Source organism: Ipomoea triloba, chromosome 6 (genome assembly GCF_003576645.1).
Source record: "Ipomoea triloba cultivar NCNSP0323 chromosome 6, ASM357664v1".
In the NCBI taxonomy this organism is placed as follows: domain Eukaryota; kingdom Viridiplantae; phylum Streptophyta; class Magnoliopsida; order Solanales; family Convolvulaceae; genus Ipomoea; species Ipomoea triloba.
In genome coordinates this window covers 4,943,118-4,965,273 of record NC_044921.1, presented here as the reverse complement: position 1 = coordinate 4,965,273, position 22,156 = coordinate 4,943,118, and the positions used below count along the sequence as shown (strand labels likewise).

General features: G+C 34.0%; 1 protein-coding gene across 1 annotated transcript; it reads left to right on the top strand.

Moving 5' to 3' along the window:
* The first annotated feature begins 11,908 nt into the window (after window positions 1-11,908).
* On the top strand, window positions 11,909-13,609 carry LOC116023394 (ATP-dependent DNA helicase PIF7-like). Its single transcript, XM_031264392.1, has 2 exons — window positions 11,909-12,962; window positions 13,569-13,609. The coding sequence occupies exons 1-2, from the start codon at window positions 11,909-11,911 to the stop codon at window positions 13,607-13,609; spliced, it is 1,095 nt and encodes a 364-aa protein (XP_031120252.1).
* Window positions 13,610-22,156: the final 8,547 nt, after the last annotated feature.

Genomic DNA, 22,156 nt, shown 5'->3' with positions numbered 1-22,156 from the left:
AGTGCGGAGGCAACTGTTGACTCTTTGTGCTACTCAATTTATTTCTTCTTTGCTTTAATATATCCTTCGTTTTGGTTTTCAAAAAAAAATGCATTCTAGGATAAATTTTATAAAATCAATGAAATAAATTTTAAATCTAACCATAAGCAATAAAAAATGAACCCTAACCAAATAAAACAAAAAACTTAGTCATAAACTCTAAATTCAAACCCTAAGTGCAATGCAGTTTTGAATTATTGCAAGTGTAATATTTTAATACTAAATCGGCATTTTGTTATTACTAAATGTGCACTCCTGAAAAAATTATGAAAATTGCAGATTTTAGTGTTCACGTTTGCATAGTAAAGTTGGTGATAATTACGAAAATGTCACCGCATTTTTTAAAAATATGATATGATCCGTTTAATTTTTCAGATGTAATGCTGATATTGGTTCTTGGTTTTATCCAAAAGACTTTTTGCAAGTCTTTGTGGGTCAAGCCTGTTAGGCTCATATTTTTGTGGTCCATAATTTTCGTGGCACTAACCCGCTTCACTATGGGCGGGTGTGGGCCGACCGCGGGTTTCAACCCACTTTAACACTCTTATATAAGATGTTTGGAAAATGATTGTTCAACCATTTTTTTAGCTTATTTGATCAATTTTAATTTATTGACATGGTTAATAGGCTAAAGTGAGTGTTTTGTAAATAGTTGTTTATCTTAACTTATATTGGTACCAATTAGTTGAAATTTCAAACGTTACTCCAAACTTATTGGTTTTACATTTTTAAAAGACTAATATAACCTTATTTATAACTTTTCACAAAATACTTCATTTTCTTGCAGAATTCTTGAAGTTAATCTAAAATAACATTACTAATTAACGAGATCAATAGTCATATTAATCATCCTTATAAGAAGTTAAATTAAACTAACAAGACTAATCAATATCGTCAATAGACCTGCCAACCAGCTCTAGCATAGTGGACAAGGCAAATTATTGTGTGGACCATTCCCCACATAGCTGTGTGGACCATGAATGCAATATAAATTTTTAATATACTAAAAATACATTATTTACGTACTGAATGAATATTATTTGATAATATAAAAAATCATGTACTTTAAATAATGTATTTTATGCATACAAATAATATAATTTTAATATATAAAAAATATATTTTTTATTTATAGTTCACACAAATATGTGGACCATGGTCCATGTAATAATGATCGAGTAAACACCCTGATATTCAACGGTATTATCTAATGGGTTTGCCATACATATACTTATTCTATTTTTAACTTATATTTTTAGTGTTGAATTATTATTGTTATTGTTGTTGTTTTTATTTTTGAAACAGTTGTTATTATTATTGTTATTGTTATTGATAATAAAAACAATGCAATTAATGAAGGATAGGCTAGGGCTCGGTACTAGTAGCTCAGCCTAAGTAGGAAGGACGACCGATGACATGCAAAGGGAAGATGGCGAGCTTGGTGGATTCGGAGGAAGGAACGATAGTACGACGAGGGTCGATCGATGATGAGTCGGTCGGCCAAGGATTTGTTGCTAAGGTGACAAGACAGCTGAAGATCTTAGACTTAGAGTGATTGGACAAGTGCTATTGAAACAGTTAAAACCCATGGAAGAAGGGACGGGCTAAAGGAGGCAAAGGAGATGAGTCGGTCTAGGTCGACCTAGGAGCTGTGGCCGAGGTAAAGAAGGCAGTGTGAGAAAGGCAGTTATGAGGGTTTCCAAAAAAGAGTTAGCCAGTGGGGTGCGGAAGACATGGAAGGAAGATCGAAATAGATTAGGAAAGTGTCCAAATGTAATTAGGAAAGAATTTCTAAACTTGAATATGGTAGTTTAGCGTTTCCAAAGGGAAAAATCCCTCCTAACTTGTATAAATAGGGGTTCAAGGCTTTGAGAAAGGCATAAGCGATTTACTGTACTCACAAGCAATTTTCCACATTCCAAAGGCAATTTATAAAATCAAGAGGGCTGAAAAGTCACTCTAATTTCCGAACAAGTGTTAGTCGATTTTCCGGTGGTGTTGGCCTCGTCGTTCGACCATTCCTTGGTTGATAAAACCAATATTAGCACCGTACGTGGGGATCGATCAAAAAGTTGTGTGGTTCTAACTGACTGAGAAGGTTGAAATGTACGTAGAAAAGGTTAAAACCAATATTAGCACCGTACGTGAGCCGGCTGTCGAGTTAGAGGAAATAGAAATTGATCCGACCCACCCTGAAAGACGAGCGAGGATCGAAAAGGGCTTCCTAGAGACTGTCAAGGACTCGATTGTACAAGCGTTAAGGAAATATAAGAAAATCTTTGCATGGGGGCCTGAAGACATGTCGGGGGTAGACCGATCAATAATCACTCATCGGTTAGCGATAGATCCGACTTATTGACCTGTAGTTTAGAAGAAAAGGCATCTCTCGACAAATCGACAAGAGTTTGTGAAGAAAGAAATTAACGCGTTGATGGCCGCTGGACACATCCGGGAAGTAAAGTATCATAAGTACGTGGTTGGCCAATCTGGTATTAGTCCCAAAGCTGCCCGCGTGGAGGATGTGTGTTAATTACACCGACGTAAACAAAGCTTTCCCTAAGGATCCATTTCCGATGTCGAGGATCGATCAGATGGTTGATGAGGCAGCCGGTTGTGCCTTGCTAAATTTCATGGATACCTTTAGGGGTTATCATCAAATTTTCATGTATGCGCCTGTTGAAGAAAAAACAACCTTTGTGACTCCGGACGAGGTATATTGCTTCCGAGTCATTCCCTTTGGCTTGAAGAATTCCGGTGTGACCTATACCAGAATGGTGTCCCAGTTATTCGAAGACCTGTTGGGTAAGTCCAAGACAACTTATGTTGATGATATGCTCGTGAAAAGCCTCAAAGAAGAAAGCCATGCGGACGACCTTGCTGCTAGTTTCCGAGTTATAGAGAAACACAATCTGATATTAAACGCCAAGAAGTGTGGTTTTGGAGGTAGCCCGACACAGGATGGTCGAGTATCAAAGGTCGGTGAAGAGATACCAGGACAAGCATGCCAAACCCCGCTACTTCCTTGAAGGTGACTTAGTGCTCAGTAGTCGGACCACTAGTTAGCCCAATGAAGGAGGAAATTTGCAAAGAAGTGGGAAAGGCCTTATCGTATAGCTGCAATGGTCCAAACAGGGACATACCGACTATAAACAATGAACGATCGGCCAGTGGACAGGATATGGAACTCGTACCATCTCAAGAAGTTTTACCAGTAAGGGTTGAAAAAGTCCAATATTTTGTAAGGGCTGAAAAGTCCAATATTTTGTGAAGGCTGAAAAGTCTCAAATTTTGGGTAGGCTAAAAAGTCCACAAATTTTAGGTCAAAACACCCTTAGCTAGTTAGTGGTTGAAAGGTCTATTATACTTAGCATCTGAAAAGCTTATTTCGTGTAATGACCGAAAAGTCTATAGTTCGATTATTTTTATATATAAAAATATGTATTTCGAATTACTTTCGAGTATAAAAGAGCGAAAGCCAGGTGGTCCGCCGGCCTTCAAACGGCGCGGGTTTAAGAAGAAAGTCGGGTGGTCCGCCGGCCTCCAAATGGCGCGGGTTCAAGACGAAAGTCGGGTGGTCCACCAACCTCCAAATGGCGCAGGTTTTAAGACGAAAGTCGGGTGGTCCGCCAGCCTCCAAATGGCGCAGGTTTAAGACGAAAGTTAGGGGGTCCACTAGCCTCCAAATGGCGCAGGTTTAAGACGAATGTTGGATGGTCCGCCAGCCTCCAAATGACGCGAATTTTTAGACGAAAATTGGGTGGTCCGCCAGCCTCCGAATGGGGCGAGTTAAAACAAAAAGTTGGGAAACCGACATAATTGAAGTAAAGGGTCGAGAGACTGGTGTAATGGAGTAAAAGGTCGGTAAACCAACGAAATTGGAGTAAGGAGAAAGAGGGCAAGAGTCGAGTAAAGGAGGGGAAGATAGTTATGAGGATCGAGCTTCAGAATTAAAAGAGCCTTAAGAAATCCGAGCCAGAGGACTTAGTTGAGATCGTCAAAATCTATTAATCTAAGCTAAGGGGCTTAACTGATTGTGGAGTTATGATAAGTAACTGCAAAAAGATCTGAGCTATTAGGCTTGTGGGGATCCAAGGCGAAAGTGTCTGAGTCGAGTTACGAGTTAAGAACTATGATGAAGTCGGAGTTAAAAGCAAAAGAAGCTTGGGCGAAGTTAGGTCGACAAGCCGATCGTTTATGTTTAGCAGAAAAAACACAAAGTGTGCAAAAAAATGAAAGGAAAGGACGTCAAGACAGGAAAGCAAAATAGTTGTTCATTTAAAAACGAAAAAGCCCCTATCTCTATTACAGGTCGAGCAAAAAGATGAAGTGGAAACAACTATAAAAATCAAGCCTCAGACTGAGGGGCTTCCATCGCTTCAGCCTCCGTTGGTCTAGTGGGTGGATCGCAATCAGAGCTCCTGGAGTGTCGGCGATTCAGTTGAAGAGCAGCTGATGTGTCGTCCTCCTCCGTAATGACCGTACGCCCTTAGCCGTCCTCAGCAAGAATCGGAACCGGGTCACGGTCCATCCTAGCCACAAAATTCAAGTTAGCGGACGTGTTCATATATGTATTATCCATTGGAATCTCATCGCCAGTTGTATCTGCCAAGGCATTTATGTTTGCATCCTCGGCCCCCTAGTCATCATCGGGGGTAGCTGGGTTGTGAAGGCCCCAACTAGTTGGAGAGAAGGTCGCATCCTGGGCCTTGAGCAGCTCGAAGATCTCCTTTTGAGCATCCTGGTACCCGAAGCCATAATCTGCCTCTCCAAGGTCGAGAAGGAACTGCTTCCCTACTAGACCAACCAACCACTTGTCCACCACAGTCCGAGCGTGTATGTCGGTATGGGCCATAGCTTCCTCGTGAAAGGCCTCTGACTCTCTAAACTCCTTCAGCGCATTCTCCCGGGCCGGCTTACTTTTCTTAAGTTCTACGGTAGTGTTAGCCAACCGAAACGGTTTTCACGCAGCCGTAAAACCAACAAAATGAGTCCTTTTTATTATATGAGTCCATGTGCACAGTTCTTGGCCTTCTAAATGGTGAGATCAATGGTGTAGATTAAAAGGGGTTTGTTTGTTAAAATACTAATTTATGGAGGGGTAATTTAGAGATTTGGTGGATTTATTATTGACCTGTTGTGGGGGGGTTTTTTTTACTTTTATTTTTTGTATTCCACCATTAGGGTTGGGATGCACAATTGGGTTTTGGCCACACTTTCTTCCTAGCCGTCCAGCCTTCGTCGATAGACAAAGCACACCTTCGTCGTCCGCTGCGTCCATCGACACCTTTGCTAACGCCGGCCGCTGCTTACGCCATCATAGTCCGCCAACGCCGACCGTTGCCTCGTCGTACTACGTCGTCATTGCCGCAGCAATGTCCCACCCTCTGCTGTTGGAGTCTCGTCGCCGGTCTGCTGAGGCCGTCCACCCGATTCGAGGTAAGGGGTTATCTCTTGTTTTGTTTCTTGGCTAGTCGGCCGGTAGGGGGCTGTTTCGTGTTCGCCGATAGTGGGTTACTATGGAGTGCGTGATTCTGTGCTGTGCATTGCTTTGTGTCCTTGTGGGTATTTTATATTCTTCTGTACAAGATGCTTGTTATCAAGAAAAAGAATAACATATTGATTAGGGTCCGATTCACATGAGGACCTATCTTTAGGTGAGGAAGCAAGGACTAATCTAGACTATTAAACCAGAATGATGCACGGTTAAGATTAAAAGGAACAAATCACACGGATTAAGGAAACAAATCCCTTTAAAATATTAAAAAAGATACAGTTAGGGGTAAATAAGTCTTATTAGAAGCTATGCATTCCTATGGTGCATCTCACTAAGTGCACTATTGCATATATCTCACTAGCCAACGATGCACAACTCACAACACTGGGTTGCACAACCAGCACACCAGAACAAACAACCAAACTACTCAGACATGTGTACATATACACCAACATCCAAATATAGACAATATTATACTCAAAAGAACTAGCGAAAACAAATAAAAAACATTGATCGCTTTGCATGTATGAACACTCGATCGATGATGAAGAAATCACGGCTCCAAATCACAACGGTGATGATCCAAGAAAATAGGAAACTAATTTGACCAAGGATTACCCATGTGTTAGACACTTTTTAAATATGGCAAAAACTTGTGTGAGACCGTCTCACCATGAGACGGGTCGGGTCGGGTCGGGCCAATATGCAAATGTAACACTTATATGCACAAATGTCATACTTATATGCTCAAATGTAATACTAATTAGGAATAAAATTTTTGTTACTTATAAGGGTAAATGTAATACTTTTAAAGGAAAATACAATACTTTTACATTTCGATTTAAAAGTATTACATTTTTCCTCAAAAGTATTATATTTGCCCTTATAAGTAAGGAGCACTTGTCAACATTACTTATTATGAAAAATATATTACTTTTTGTCTTATAAGTAACAAAAATTGTATTCTTGATTAGTGTTATATTTGAGTATATAAGTATGGCATTTGCACATAAAAGTATGACATTTGCATGGCGCTTTGACCCGACCCGACCCGTCTCACGAATAAGGATCCGTGAGACGGTCTCACACAAGTGTAACCCTATATATAAAGACACTACTATCCCACTTAAAAAAAGTCAATCCATGTCATCTTAGAAATTAAATCTGGGACATCCAAATAAAAAAATAAAAAAATAAAACGAACGCACAAGATTAGTCCTCACGTCCTCACCTAACGATGAGTCCTCATTTAATCTGAACTAAAATAAATTTTAATTAATCAAAAAATAATTCATTAATTTAGTGAATTGTATTACGGTTCAATAAAGATTTTACATACCAAAATAAAAATGTAGTTACTTTAATTTATACTAATCGATTTAAAATGAAGCAAATTACCATGTTCCTAGCTAGCCAGTAGCCACAACTCGTAACATACTATAAATGAAGTTTGAAGGTGCGTACCGCGTACGTGCAGTGTATCTCAGACTATTCACTGCTGCGCTGCTTCATGAATCCTGCAGCAGAGTTTACATTTGCAGTAAATTCTGGAAGCATCTACAGATGAGAGAGATGGTGGATTCTTGGGCTGTTGCCATCAAATTCATACATGCATATATGCCTGCGCCTGCATGTATATATATAAACAATAATATAATATAATGCTATAGTGACATGTGCCTGCATTCAAGCATGCACAAAACCTACTTGCCATAAAAACTTCTGCACTGACATGCCTTTCGCCATGTTTTCTGATCTTTCCATTGCCTCACCGGATCCACCAATTGGGAGATGTAGCTTCTTTTTTTTTTTTTCTATTTTTTTTCTTTTTACCCACAGAATATTAGATTGAAATCGTAAGTATAATCAAATACTTGATAATTGTAATAGGTTTAAATGAGAAAAGTTTACTTTTTTTAGTAAAAAAATATAAAACATAACGGAATTTATCATTTCTTAAAAAATAATCCGAACAATCAAAAGAACCAATAAGAAAAATTTAAGTCGTGTGTAAAAATATTTTTCAATAGATTGGGTCAAAGTGGAATCGCACTCTTCGTACTCAGACGAAGAAATTGATATATTGTACGCTCATAACAAATAAAGGGTAATTGACTCTCAAAGTACACTCATTTGAATTCAAAATGAGGTGGAAAGGCTTTGTAAAAAGCAATTGTCCTACATTGGTTTGGGAAGTGATTTTTCACCACTAGAGTCTTTTAGAAATTGGTTGAATTGTATAGTATAGAGGTTAAAGACCCAAGAAAAAGCCAGATTGTTAATGCCATGGTCCGCGGACTTTAAAAATGACAAGAATAAAATACATACATTATTGCAAATTTGCGATCCAAATTTAAAGTCTAACAATATTAAATATTCTCTATAATGATCAAAGCATGAGCATTTTAGGATTAATTTACTTATATATATATATATATATATATAGGGTATGGCCCTCAGCCCGCGCGGGCCCAAGCCTGTTAAGCCCGTTCTTTCGCGAATTTTTTTTGTAGCCCTAACCCGTTCCACTGCAGGGCAAGTGCGGGCCAGCCCGCGAACTTCGGCCCACTTTGACAGTACTAATTGTTGGTTTTGAACTCTCAAAATCTTTGTTTCTCTCCTCTTCTCTCAACTTGTTTTCTTACAAAAATCTTCCAAACACTTCTGAAAATAATTGAAGTGCTCACATATTGTTCTAGTTTGCCAAACTTTATGTTTGAGTGCTCAAACACTAAAGTCGTAATCTATTTTATCTTTTGAGATTGACCCTACAACGCTCCTAGCACCCTCGGGAGGTAGCGAATCGGTTTTAAGGAGAGTGTGAGTACACACAACTCAGATTTCCTACTTCTTCTTTGTTGGGTTCTCATATTATAAAACCGTCCTCATTTTCGTTTTTATTTAGTATAAATAAATTCGAGTTCTTGGTTTTGTACCAATTTTTGTTGAGAGCAGTGTTACAAAAATCCCGCCTAGGCGCCGATTAATCCCCGCCTAGGCGCTAGGCACTGGTCGACCGCCTAGCGTATCACATTAAATGGTGGTCTAGGCGGTTGGCCGCCTAGGCAACCGCCTAGGCCGCCGCCAAACCACCGCCTAGGCGTCGACTAGACCGACTAGGCCTTCTAGTCGGTCGATTAACTATTGTTCTTTTTTTTTTTTAATGAGTTATTTCACTCAAAACAACATCGTTTTAAGCGAAATAATTTTAAATTGTACAAACTTTAGATATTTTTTAGGTTAATATTTAATATTTTAGTATTAACTATTAAAGTATTATATAATTTATAATTATTAGTCTTTAAAAAATAAAAAATACTTTAAAAAATTTTTAAAAAATATAAAATAAAATAAAAAATACACGGGCGCCTAGGCGCCGATTAATCCCCGGCTAGGCGTCCTAGGAGCGCCTAGCGATTTTTTCAACTATGGTTGAGAGTATTTTTCCGTAAAATAAATCTCTATTTTCATTATTTATATATAGGCGTCCTAGGCGCTAGGCGCTCCCCGAGCGCCTAGCGATTTTTTCAACTATGGTTGAGAGTATTTTTCCGTAAAATAAATCTCTATTTTCATTATTTATATATACATAGTATTTTTTGTGTGTCGACGTATTCACCACCACCGACATTCGTGGATGCAAGTTGCGAGTGCACATGATCAGGCAAGCCTTTTCAGACTCATTCTAGGATTTAATGGACTTGCGGGTGCACAGTAGTTAAGCCTTTTTATTATGGAATTTGATTTGCATTCCCAAGGTTTTATGCTCTAAATTTCAAGCTCCTAAAAGGAATTGTATATATACTAGTGCAAACTAACATCTCTTTCCAAAGTGAGACGACAAAGAGTTCTACCAAGCCTTCCCATCTCAATTTTCCAACTCAAATGACTAAAGAGTTTATTTTAAGAATCAATTTCTCATTCACTCCTTATTCATTTCAATATATTGATTTTTTCATCTCACTTAGAAGAATCCGAATCTACTTTGACCATACTGCAAATTAAAAATGGACCTCACATATATTTGTATTACAAAATAGCTATTCAAAATGTCTTTAAAATTTTCAACAAGAATCAAAATAAATAATAATTAATTAGAATTATGATATATATATATATATATATATATATATATATATATATATATATATATTGTGAGCATAAATATAATATGTGCAGTCCAACTATCAGCTTAGGTTTTTAGTTGAGATGAAGCACATGCTTTAATTTGGTATCAGAGCCATGCAAAAGGTCTGGAATCCATCGCACACGTTGAGGGGGCGTGTGAGCATAAATATAATATGTGCAGTCCAACTATCAGTTTAGGCTTTTAGTTGAGATGGAACACATGCTTTAATTTATATACATATTAATATATATATATATATATATATATATATATATATATATATATATATATATATATATATATATATATATACATATATATATATATTGCATACGTATATATGTAGATATATTAAAGTTCTATATTGAATGCATGGACAATGATCTTTTTATTATTTGTTCATCCTCATTTGTGATTCCATTATTCAAAAGTAGGGAAGTTAAGGAGTAATGAGTTTTTTATGATTATTAAAGGATTTGAATCCAATTATAAGATAGTAAAAGTATGTAAATAAATAAACATAATAATGTGTATCAAATCCAATAATAGATTACCAAGCCACTAACTAAATGCCACCTAAATACAGCATTTCCCCACTTCACTTGGTTTAAGATGTTAGTAAGAATATATACTTATTATTCTATAGTTAATGGAATAATGACTCAAATTAGTCTAAAATAAATTATAAATTATTCTTAACCCAATTCAGATGCTTTAATCTCTAATATAAAATAGCCATAAGAAGAGCAGTAAATGCACTTAGGCCACAATTCCCGCCCAAACAAAAACGGTGACGTTTTGCTGGTCACAAAAATGGCGCTCGAATTAGCATACTTAGGGCAGTTAATGCACTTAGGCCACAATTCCCGCCCAAACATTTGGCTGTCGAACTATGAAAGGTAACAACGTTAATTAATCGTTTGTTTTAAAAGTGTTTTATGTTTTAAAAAAGGTAACGACGCCATGATTAGAGTTCATGGGGAAATCGAATCGTTTACAACGATTCGGCAAACGAGGACTCTTCATTTATGTAGCACCGGGAATGAAAAAACAATTATTCAGCGTGTAGAAGTCTGCCAGTTTCAAACTTAGAGTTGGGATTTGGGATCACAATATATATTACAAGCGCTAAATCAATCTCAACATCCAAAACTGAGATCTATTAGCATTTAACTTCAGTCCAATATGGGGATGTACTCTTTAGCTACCGGATTGTCTACCTTCAACAATAGGAGTGCAATAAAGGTTAGAGTAATTCGTAGCTACCTGGTACAGGAAAAGAAAGGCTCTGCTGACCTAAAGAGTCAAGAATTGGTCTTACACGACCCAGAGGTATGTGTTTTTGCCTTTTAATCTGTATTGCTATTTTTGCGTCTTAATCTGCATAGATTAGAATTAGGCATATTAGTCATACGTATGTACTGCAAAAATAATATCACATACATTCTCTGTTGCAAATGCTAATAACCATATAATTGTTAGGGAAATGTCATTCATGCAACTATACCAACAAAGATTGTTCCAAAGTTTAGCAAGGGTTTTGTAGAAGGCAAAGTGTATGGTATCAAGAACTTTTACGTTGTTTCTAACTGGCATACCTACAAGACTAGCATGAACGAATATATGATGCAATTGAATCATGAAACTATTTACAAAGAGTTGAGGTCAGAGAATTTCCCTTGGTTCATGTACAGATTGAGGCCTTTTGATAGTTTCAAAGGTAATTCAGAATTAAATGAGAAAGAGCTCATTGGTAAGATTTCTAGCCTATCAACAATTCACTTTTTAATTCATTCGCATTCCTCATGGCAGGCTGTTAGGTATATATATATATATTTTTTTCAGTCAAGTTATTTCAAATTTTCTGAATTATTGAATAGATATCATTGGTCTGGTTGTTGAAGTCTATGGACCTCAAGAAAAAAAGATTGGTGGAAATAATGCTAGGCTCATAGACTTAGACCACCAAAAGGGGGGGGTTGTACTTTGTCTACGGCTACGGTGGAACTGGGAAAACATTTGTATGGAGAGCGTTATCTGCAAAAATTCAGTCGAGAGGGGACATTGTCATCAACGTAGCTTCCAGTGGAATTGCATCTTTACTGCTTCCTGGCGGCCGAACAGCACACTCGAGGTTTGCAATACCAATTGCGGTCACGGAGGATTCGACATGCAACATCACCCAAGGTAGTAACTTGGCAGAACTCATTATATAGTGCAAACTAATAATATGGGATGAAGCACCGATGATGCACAAGCATTGCTTCGAGGCACTAGATAGGACATTGCGTGATCTACTGCGGTTCACTGATAGTAATGCTGGAAACCGGACGTTTGGAGGCAAAACAGTAGTACTTGGTGGTGACTTTAGACAAATTCTGCCAGTGATCCCTAAAGGTACAAGGCAAGACATTGTTTTAGCTTCAATCAACTCTTCGTACCTTTGGGATTCATGTCAAGTGCTAAGGTTAACAAAGAATCTTAAACTTTCAAACAAAGAATCAACAGTTGATCTCAAAACAGTTCAAGAATTTGCATCCTGGCTAGCTGCTATAGGAGATGACACAATGGGAGGACCTAATGATGGTTATTCGAACGTTCTCATCCCTGATGAAATGTTGTTGCCAGCTAATGGTAATGACATAGCCACAATTGTTGAGAGTACATTTCCGGGGTTCAAGGAAGGAGGTTGCCAGCTAAAATACATATCAAATAGGGCAATTTTGGCACCCACACTAGACGTTGTCAATGCAATCAATGAGTATATGACTGATTTGCATGTGGCGGATAGCAAGACATATCTAAGCTGCGATACTGTGTGTAAATCTGATGCTGGCAATGGTATCCTCGCTGATATGCACACTCTTGAGTTCCTCAATGGCTTGAAAGCGTCCGACATACCTAACCATTCTTTAACTTTAAAGGTTGGATCTCCGGTTATGTTGTTGAGAAACATAGATCACTCAATGGGTCTATGTAATGGTACAAGACTTATCATCACCAGATTATCTGATCATGTTGTGGAGGCAAAGATTGTTTCAGGAAATAATGCAGGTCAAATTGTCTTGATACCAAGGATGTCAATGACCCCAACTGATACAAGATTACCTTTTAAATTTCAAAGAAGACAATTCCCGTTGATGCTATCATACGCAATGACTATCAACAAAAGTCAAGGGCAAACTTTGACACACGTTGGTTTACTATTAAGGAAACCGGTCTTTGTTCATGGTCAACTATACGTGGCGGCTTCAAGGATTAGCAACCCTAAAGGTCTACGTTTGTTGATAGCAAACGAAGGTAGTAAGAGTATTAATTATACTACAAATGTTGTGTACCATGAAGTTTTTAATAATTTGTAATCTTAAATATACTATTGTTTTAAATAAAGTAAGTAGTTAACTTTGCTTAAATATTCGCTTTAATCTCATCCGTGCACCGCACAGGTATAATACTAGTTTGATTTAAAGACATGGAAAACTAAACGTAGATCTTAAATGAAGTACTTTGGATATGTCCTCAAATAGTGGCTTCGGCCCGTTCCGAATACTACCGGCACTTAGTAAAGAGAGTTTATCGTGTGACGTTATTTGAATAACACATAGAATACCCTCATAGATGATTATAATGGTCATGTCTAGATAGTAGTTAGGAGTTGTGCATCTGAATTGCAAACCACTTAGTTGTTGAGGGTCATTCAAGTATTAGAAACAAGCTATAAGTAGATGGCTAACATTATATAAAAGAAGTTATCTTGAACTCGATCTGAATACTATTATAATCTTACTATAACAAAATTTTATTACAAAAAGTAAAATCATTATTTTCTGTTATTTCCTCTACGAGTGAATTATAAATCATCCATATTTATCTTTAACATGTTTTTTCACCAAATATTTTTGATAGATAGTGAAATTGTCCCTATCAGCAGCCTTTCCTTGAGATGAAGCTAAGGATTGGGTTTGTATGCACCTCATTGGCCACAACTTGTGATTGGAAGGAAGCCATAACCACCAAAGTCAAGAGCAGTGTTATGGTGCTGCCTCAGCTTCCAGCAGAAAAGCTCCCCCACACTATTTATCATCTTCCATATGTCATTTACTTTGAATTTGTTGCCAGGAGCCCTGTACTGTACTACTTGATATATATATATATATATATATATATGTATATATAGAAGTCTGCTCAAATAATGCGACTGTGCCTTCCCGTGTGGTCGGTGCGGCCACTTGAAATAATACACCGCTAGTGTTAACACAATGCATCAATAGTGTTAGGAAAATGTACAACAATGAAAATAAACAAATACATCAAAAAAACACACAACACACCCAAAATAATGCACCATAACTCCCTACACCTAATTGTGCATTTCCGTGTTGTGCTTTTATGCATATCTAATGGTGCATTTTTTGGTTATGCGTATCTAATTGTGTATATTTGTGTTGTGCATTTTCTAACATTGTGTGGTGTATGTTTGCATACTTAGTGGTGCGGCCGCACTGACCGTACGTTAAGGCACGGCCGCACCTGAACTCTACTCTATATATATATATATATATATATATATATATATATATATATATATACTCAATTGGTTTAGAACATTAGGTAACCTGTGATTTTTAGTAACCATATTTTTCAACCGGTTTTTAGTAAAGTCCTAAACCAATTAAATAGGTTGAAACCGGAAAAATAACAAAAGAAAAATATGAATAGACAAAAATTGTCCTTACTAAAATTAGAAAAAGTCGAGAAGGATTAAAAGTACAGTGTCCAAAAAGTAATAGTATGGGATGTTAAATAAATGATTAAATGGCAAAAACTATAGTCTGTAACAAAATTTAGAATTGCCACCAAAGACAATGGACCTCTAGTGGAATTAACTCAAAGATATTTATAACAAGATATGGAACACAATTACATTATAAATCACACATTTCATTATTAATATATAAAAATAATAATAATTGTTGGATATGGGTTAAAAAAATAAAATATATCAAAAAATTTGTAAAAAAATATTCAAATCAAAATATTGAACTAACACAATTATTTTGGTTTAAAAAAAAAACACAATTATTTTGATAACCCTCGACCTTTCGTAAGTCACACGCGCTTTGATAACCCGCCTAATTACACATCTTTCATTTACTTATATATATACTTTTTTACTTATACTCTAAACGTGCGGTCAGTGCGGCCGCACCACTATGTATACAAATATACACCACTCAATGTTAGAAAATACACCACACAAATATGCATCATTAGATATTAGTTGAGAACATTGTTTAGTAATAATTGAATAGTTGAGAACCTTATTGAATAAGGATTGAATAGTTGAGGACTTAATTTGCTAAACTTGATAGTCGAGCACTAATTTGTAAATTTCGATATGGTCGATGGACCATTTTAAGCATTAACTCTATATGTTTTCAAAAAAAAAAAATCTATTTAATTTTTTACAAAAGTTATATATGAAGGTGGGACAGATCAGAGAGGAGAGACCGCTGCCTCACTGTAGATCTGTCCCAGACCCTTGTATATATGGATGGTACCAACACCCAAAAGCTATTGCGTCGTAACTGTTTAGGTCATTATATTGTAAAAATTTTTTTCCAATTTATGGCATTTAATTTGTAACTTTCACTCTTCAATCTAATTCCTGTATTCCACTAACATCTATAATGATTATGTGAAGATAGTGAAGGAAGTGTTCCAGCCTGAATTAGTTGTAGAGATATATCAGATAATGTAATTGTCAAGGGTGTATACTATAAACAGATTAAAGACATATGAAACAAAAACGGGACATATATACTCTCATCAAATTGTTTCAGGTATTCTTGTACTCATATAACTAACACAAGCCTATTGAAATAGACTAATCTCTTTCTAATTAACGGAAAAATTATGCTATGGACCCGGGTCCATCTTGAAAGGTGGACCTAGGTCCAAAACGTGCATCTGGAATAACGGTGTCATTAATTAGTGGCACCATTTCCTCAGTCAATGGTGTGTGGGTGTGTGTGTGAATATAGAGTTTAAAAATTATAAATATAGATCGAGTTCTGTAATTATGAATATAGAGTTCTGCAATTGTGAATATTGAGTTTTGTAACTTTGTATATTGAGATCTAAAATTGTGAATATTCAGTTCTAAAATTGTGAATATAGAGTTCAAATTAAAAATTTTGAATATAGAGGAACGGATTTTGAAGATAGATCAACGGCAAGAATGAAGCAAATTTTTTTTTTTAAAATTCAAATGGCGTCGTTTTGAAGCAAAACGAAGGAAGCAATTTTTAAAAAAAAAAATTCAGACAACGTCGTTTTGAAACAAAAAGATGTCATTTTGAACATGGATCCACGGCATAACAACCGTAATTAATGGAGATAGATAATATCTACCATTTTTCCTTTGATGAATTTTATTCCAGCCCATAACCCATCAACTTAACTAATTCCTATTGGTGAATTAATCACTTTAAATAAACGTAACTGCTACTACTTATATTAGGGAATCCTATCTATGGTTTTTGCTTTTTTTTTTTTTTTTTTTTTTTTTTTTTTTTTGGTTCTATTATGATGGAGAGGAAATAGAAGTCAAGAGAGAGAAAATAAGTATGCCTGTAAGTGAGGTTTTTTGTGAGACTCGTTCAGACAGAGAAAAACCACAGGACAACTGCAGCTGTGCGTGTGCAGTGCACGCGCCAGCTAGCGCGTTAGATTTTTTTTTTTCTTCTTTTTTTGGCGTCAAAATAGATTTTTTTTTCTCTCTCTTTTTTCTTCTATTCTTTCCATCATCTTTCTCCTAGTTGGCACCTCAAAAACCACAAAAAAAATAAAGACTAATGAGGATGTTATATATATATATATATATATATATCTACTATACTAATAAGAGCCAAAGAGAGTTAGGCGTAAAATGGGTAGAAAAAGTGGCGGTCAAATTATTTAATCAAATGGATGGTTCAGATGAATTATTTAATCAAATAGATAGTTAAGATAATTCAGATTAATATTATTCATAGAGATTACCTAATTTAACATTACTTTTATGATTATCCGTTAAGTTTTCTGTTAAATATTCTCTTCTCCGTTAATATTCCGTTAACTTTTAACTTACCATTAATTCCTATAAGAAATAAAGGTCTTAGGTTCGAACCTCATATCAGTCAAATTTGACATAATTAAGTTTCTCACTCTATTTACTCTTATTAAATTAAATAAATTAGTAGCTACAACAAAAAATGATACATATATATTTCTTTAATTTAGAATTATGTGTCTACAATACCTTTATTTAAAAAAATTATTCATCATCAAAAAATTAAATTAAATAAGAGAAATAATTTCATTAGTTATATTATCTTTATATTCTCTCATGCAAAGATTCTTTACATTCAAATTTAATAATTGATATTCATTATGTTGTCCATTATCTTATTTTTACAATATCTTGTAATTAAATATCAAAGTTATAGTACAAAATAATGTTATATATTTACTTACCAAGTATTTTATTAATACTATGAAAAAAATTATAAAAATAATTTGAAACTAATTATATTAACTACTTGAGATTGGTTGACAAAGAAAGTATTCAAATAACCCAACAAATTGAAGCGGAATCGCTCTATATTTTACTCTTATTGAATTAAATAAATTAGTAGTTACACCAAAAAATGATATGATACATATGTATTTCTTTAATACCATGAAAAAAAAAAGAATAGTTTGAAACCAATCATATTAACTGCTTGGGGGATTTGTTGACAATGAAAGTACTCAAATAACCATTACCCAGCAAATTGAAGCGAGAAACTACCTTTTAATATCTTTGGAATATATAATATTGTAAATTTTTATTAATTTATTTAATCTTTTTTCTTAAACTAGGGATTTCTTTATCCACAATAACTCATTCAATAATAATGGTTGAACCAAATTAACCCAAGCAGAACACCTAAAGGAAAGTCCATAGCTCCTATATCATAATCTCATTGCATGATGTTGTCATCAATGCTACCAACAATAACCGAATTGCAAATAACACACTACCAACAAAAAAGAAGAGAACGAATAGTAAAGATGAAGACAATGACAATGTTACTCAAAAGAAAATTAAGAACACTTAAAAAAATTCAAATGAAAAGTAGTATTTATTTATACTATCATTTTTAGACCAAATATTTAGACTATCGATTTTACAAGGTTGTAAACATTTATTTTAGTAATAATTATAATGAATTTTTTATATTATCTTAGATTCATATACTTTGAGTTAGATATTTAAATAAAAAAATTCGACATTCAATTACCCATGTATAAACTTCTCATATATAATCTTGCATTGATATACTTTCAAATATTTATTTAAATATAAACATTGGACATTAACACATTCGCGCAATGCGCGTATAAAACTAGTATATATATATATGATCGTATTTATTACTATTTGAATTTTAAATCAATACTTATTTCTGGTATTTAATACAATTGCTTAATATTTACGCACATTTATCCACAAATATTAAATATTAAATTAATGAATATGAAAAATAAATTGTAAATCAAGTGTCTCTAAAATTGAGATTTGAGAAGATGTACATAGTACATGCACGGCTACAAGTGCGGACAGTGACAATTCGGCATAGTGGGGTTAAAAGGTAGTAAAATGGGTGCAGCTGCAATTCTAGTCTGCAACCTAACCTGCCTCAGCTCATCTTTACCCCACTTTACTATCAATTATTCAATGCACATATCATCAAATCTCTCTACCTTTATAGGGCTTTTGGTTGAGAGGGAGAGAATTAGAAAGAAAAAAATTATTTTTGAAAAAAAAAATTACAATATTTGGTATGCAGGAATATGAGTATACGGAATTGAAAAGTAAAAAACGATAGCCGATAGAATGTCTAAAATGCCTTTATGTAGTGTAATAATAATAATAATAATTCTTTCAAAAATAATAATAATAATAATAAGCATAATAATAATAATAATAATAATAATAATAATAATAAAATTATATGTAAAAAAAATAAATGGTATGAGAGGAGGGGCAAATTTGTCTTTACACTAACAAAATTGTCCCCCCTCTCCATTGAATTGGGGTACCCATGAATTGCAATTCCTCATTTGGAAATTCCCTCCAACCAAACGTGTAATTCGACAATTCATTGAATTGCAACTGCTTTACATCCAAATTCATCCCAACCAAACACCCCTTACTCCACAAGGTCTACTATATAAAGTCCATATTTCTACTCTTTCACTTTTACTTAATGATGTGACAATGAATGATTAGTTATTTTTATTTTGTGGATCCCAAGAAAATTATCAACACAATGAATGATTAGTACTAAGAACCGATAAGCACTATTGTTATTTCCTTATTGAAGGTGATTGAGGTGCGTATTTGATTTGCACCCCTTAACGCGAGAGAGAGCCTCTATACTATACAATTCAATAAATCTTAGAAAAGCTCTTGTATAAATAGTGGTGCAAACCCACTTCCCAAACTAATGTGGGACAAAAGCTTACTTTAAAGCTTTTCCCACCATTTTTCCAACTCAAATGGGTCAACTTTGAGAACCAATTTCTCATTCACCTATTATCCGTTTTGTGCGTATAATATATCAATTTCTTCGTCTAACTACGAAGAACCCGAATCCATTTTGACCCGATCCAAATCAGAAGTGGACCACGCATATATTTGTACCATAAAATAGCTACTTAAAATGTCATTTTATGCTATTTTTCAACATTTTATAGGTATTTTTCATTGATAATGGTTGTACATTGTATTATAAATATTGTATTCTTATGTTAGTTTTATTTACTTGTCCAAATTTCTCTTTCAAGGTATATTTAAAAATTTGGTGTATATAACATTACTCAATTAATTCTTTTTGTTTTTTAATGTATTTTATTAGCAACTAATAATTTTTCAGCGTATGATAAAATTGTCTAATCCACGAAGCACGCTTCCTCCTCCTTCCTCAAATGTTTAAATTTGTTTTGATAACTTAGATTTCTTGACTTTACAAGACTATATATTAAACCCCATGAACATGTTTAGATTATGTACTTGCATGTTACACTTAACATAAATTATATTATATACTTGCAGGCAGTGTTGCAAAAATCCTGCCTAGGCGTCAGTTGGCCGCCTAGCATATCACCATAATCGGTGGTCTAGGTGGCCGCCTAGGCGTTGACCGCTAGGCCTCCTAGGCACCGACTAGGCCGCTTAGTCGGTCGATTAACTATTATTTTTTTAATTGAATTATGTCACTCAAAATAACATCATTTTGAACGAAATAACCCTAAATTGTTCAAACTCTATATGTTTTTATGTTAATATTTAATATTTTAGTATTAACTATTAAAGTATTAAAATAGTTAATTGTAATTATTAGTCTTTAAAAATTAAAAAATAACACATTTTTAAAGAATAAGGTTCAAATTGGCCACTGAACGTAGCTTGAAAGTGCAATTAGGTCACTAAACGAAAAAAGGTGCAATTAGGCCACAAAACACTTCAAATACATGCAATTTCACCAGATAGCAGGTTACCTTTCATTTCATTAGGTTGTCTGCTTATGTGGATGATGAATTTGCATTTTAAAATAATTTTTTTAATAATAATAACATAAAAAATAAAAAATAAAAAATGCCTGATTCCTTGTTTTTTTTAAAAAAAAATTAATTAAAAAAATTAAAAATACAATGCTTTGTTTGGTTTTTTTAATTAAATTTTTAAATTTTGTATTTATTTTATTTTTATTTTTAAAGTTTAGTATTAAAAAAATATTTTAAAATGCCAACTTACCATCCATGTAAGTAGACAACCTGATGAAATGGAAGGTAACTGCTATCAGGTAAAACTACATGCATTTGGAGTGTTGAGTGGCCTAATTGCACCTCTTTTTTTTTCGTTCAGGGGCCTAATTGCACTTTGTTTAATGGCTAATTTGAACTTTATTCCAGTTTTTAAAAATAAAAAAATACGCGGGTGCCAGAGGAGCGCCTAACGATTTTTTCATCCATGCCTGCAATTAACATATTATATACATTCAGTTTATTTATAAGTATATAATATGTTCATTGCAAGTACATGACCAAAATGTCGATTTGAATGAAAGCCTACAATGCAAGATGTATCTCATCCATGATATAATTTACGATTATGCCAATCATGGGCTTGGTTTGGCTGAGTTTGAATCCAACTGTTTTTATCGAACTCAACGTCTTTTAATGACTTTTAATTGATGCTTCTTAACTTGTCGAAGTATTACTTTAACAATAACAAATTTAAACGTTAAATATAAAAAAAATTATGGATCGTCAAATGTGCTTGTCTCATCTTTTTAACTTATTTGATCAAAATGACATATCACAACAATGTAGATGTGGCCTACACACCATCATATCGCAACCGGTACGTAGTAGTTATGGCAAATCAAGCACGGCTAATAATAGTAATCCAACATATTTCTATCTTCTTCTTCTTTTTGTTTTTGAGAAAAAACAAATTTCTATCTGAGAACGTATTAGTTTGATAAGAAAGAATTGTTATTATTGTCTTAGAATACATACCTTACCTTAATTCTTGACATTTTATATAATGTTGATAATATCGTTTATAACGGTGTATATACTATTTTTAGTACATTGTAATGGATAGCGTTGATATTGGTGCTAATAATATTAATATTCGATATAAATATGTATATTATATTATATATAACTGTACTCAGTGTTATTGATATTATAGAAAAATCTTTTATTTCGTCAAATATAATATTTAATAAAATAAAAAGTAGAATTTGATTTATCTAATATAATACGTACACAATTTTTTTATTTTCTAAGATGTTTTAAAATATTTGTACATTTAACATTCCCCTTCCAAAACTTTGCATTATTTTAAGTTTTTAACCAGTAATATCTTGTTTATTTTTAACTTCATTTTTACTACTTTGATAATGTCACAAAATTTGTTTAGAGAAATGAGGTTACAAATTTTTTTTCTTCCCATAAAATAAAATATGTAATTAAAAATATAATAAGCATTTTACTTGACCAAAAAAAAAAAAAAGAATTTTAGTCTTTCAATTAATTACAATTAATTATTTCGATAATGAATTGTTAAAATTACAAAATATACCCTCAAATTCACATGATTGTGCTGGTTTTGGTATTTGACAAATACAAATGTAAGGCAATTATAATTTTCAGATATTTTTGCAAACATTCTACGGAGTAATATTTTTTTAAGGCAAAAACTTGTGTGAGACCGTCTCACCGTGAGACGGGTCGGGTCAGTATAAAAAAGTAGTACCTATACGCACAAATGTCATACTTATATGCTCAAATGTAATACTAATTAAGAATAAAATTTTTATTACTTATAAGGATAAATGTAATAATTTTAAGAGAAAATACAATACTTTTACATTTTTATTTAAAAGTATTAC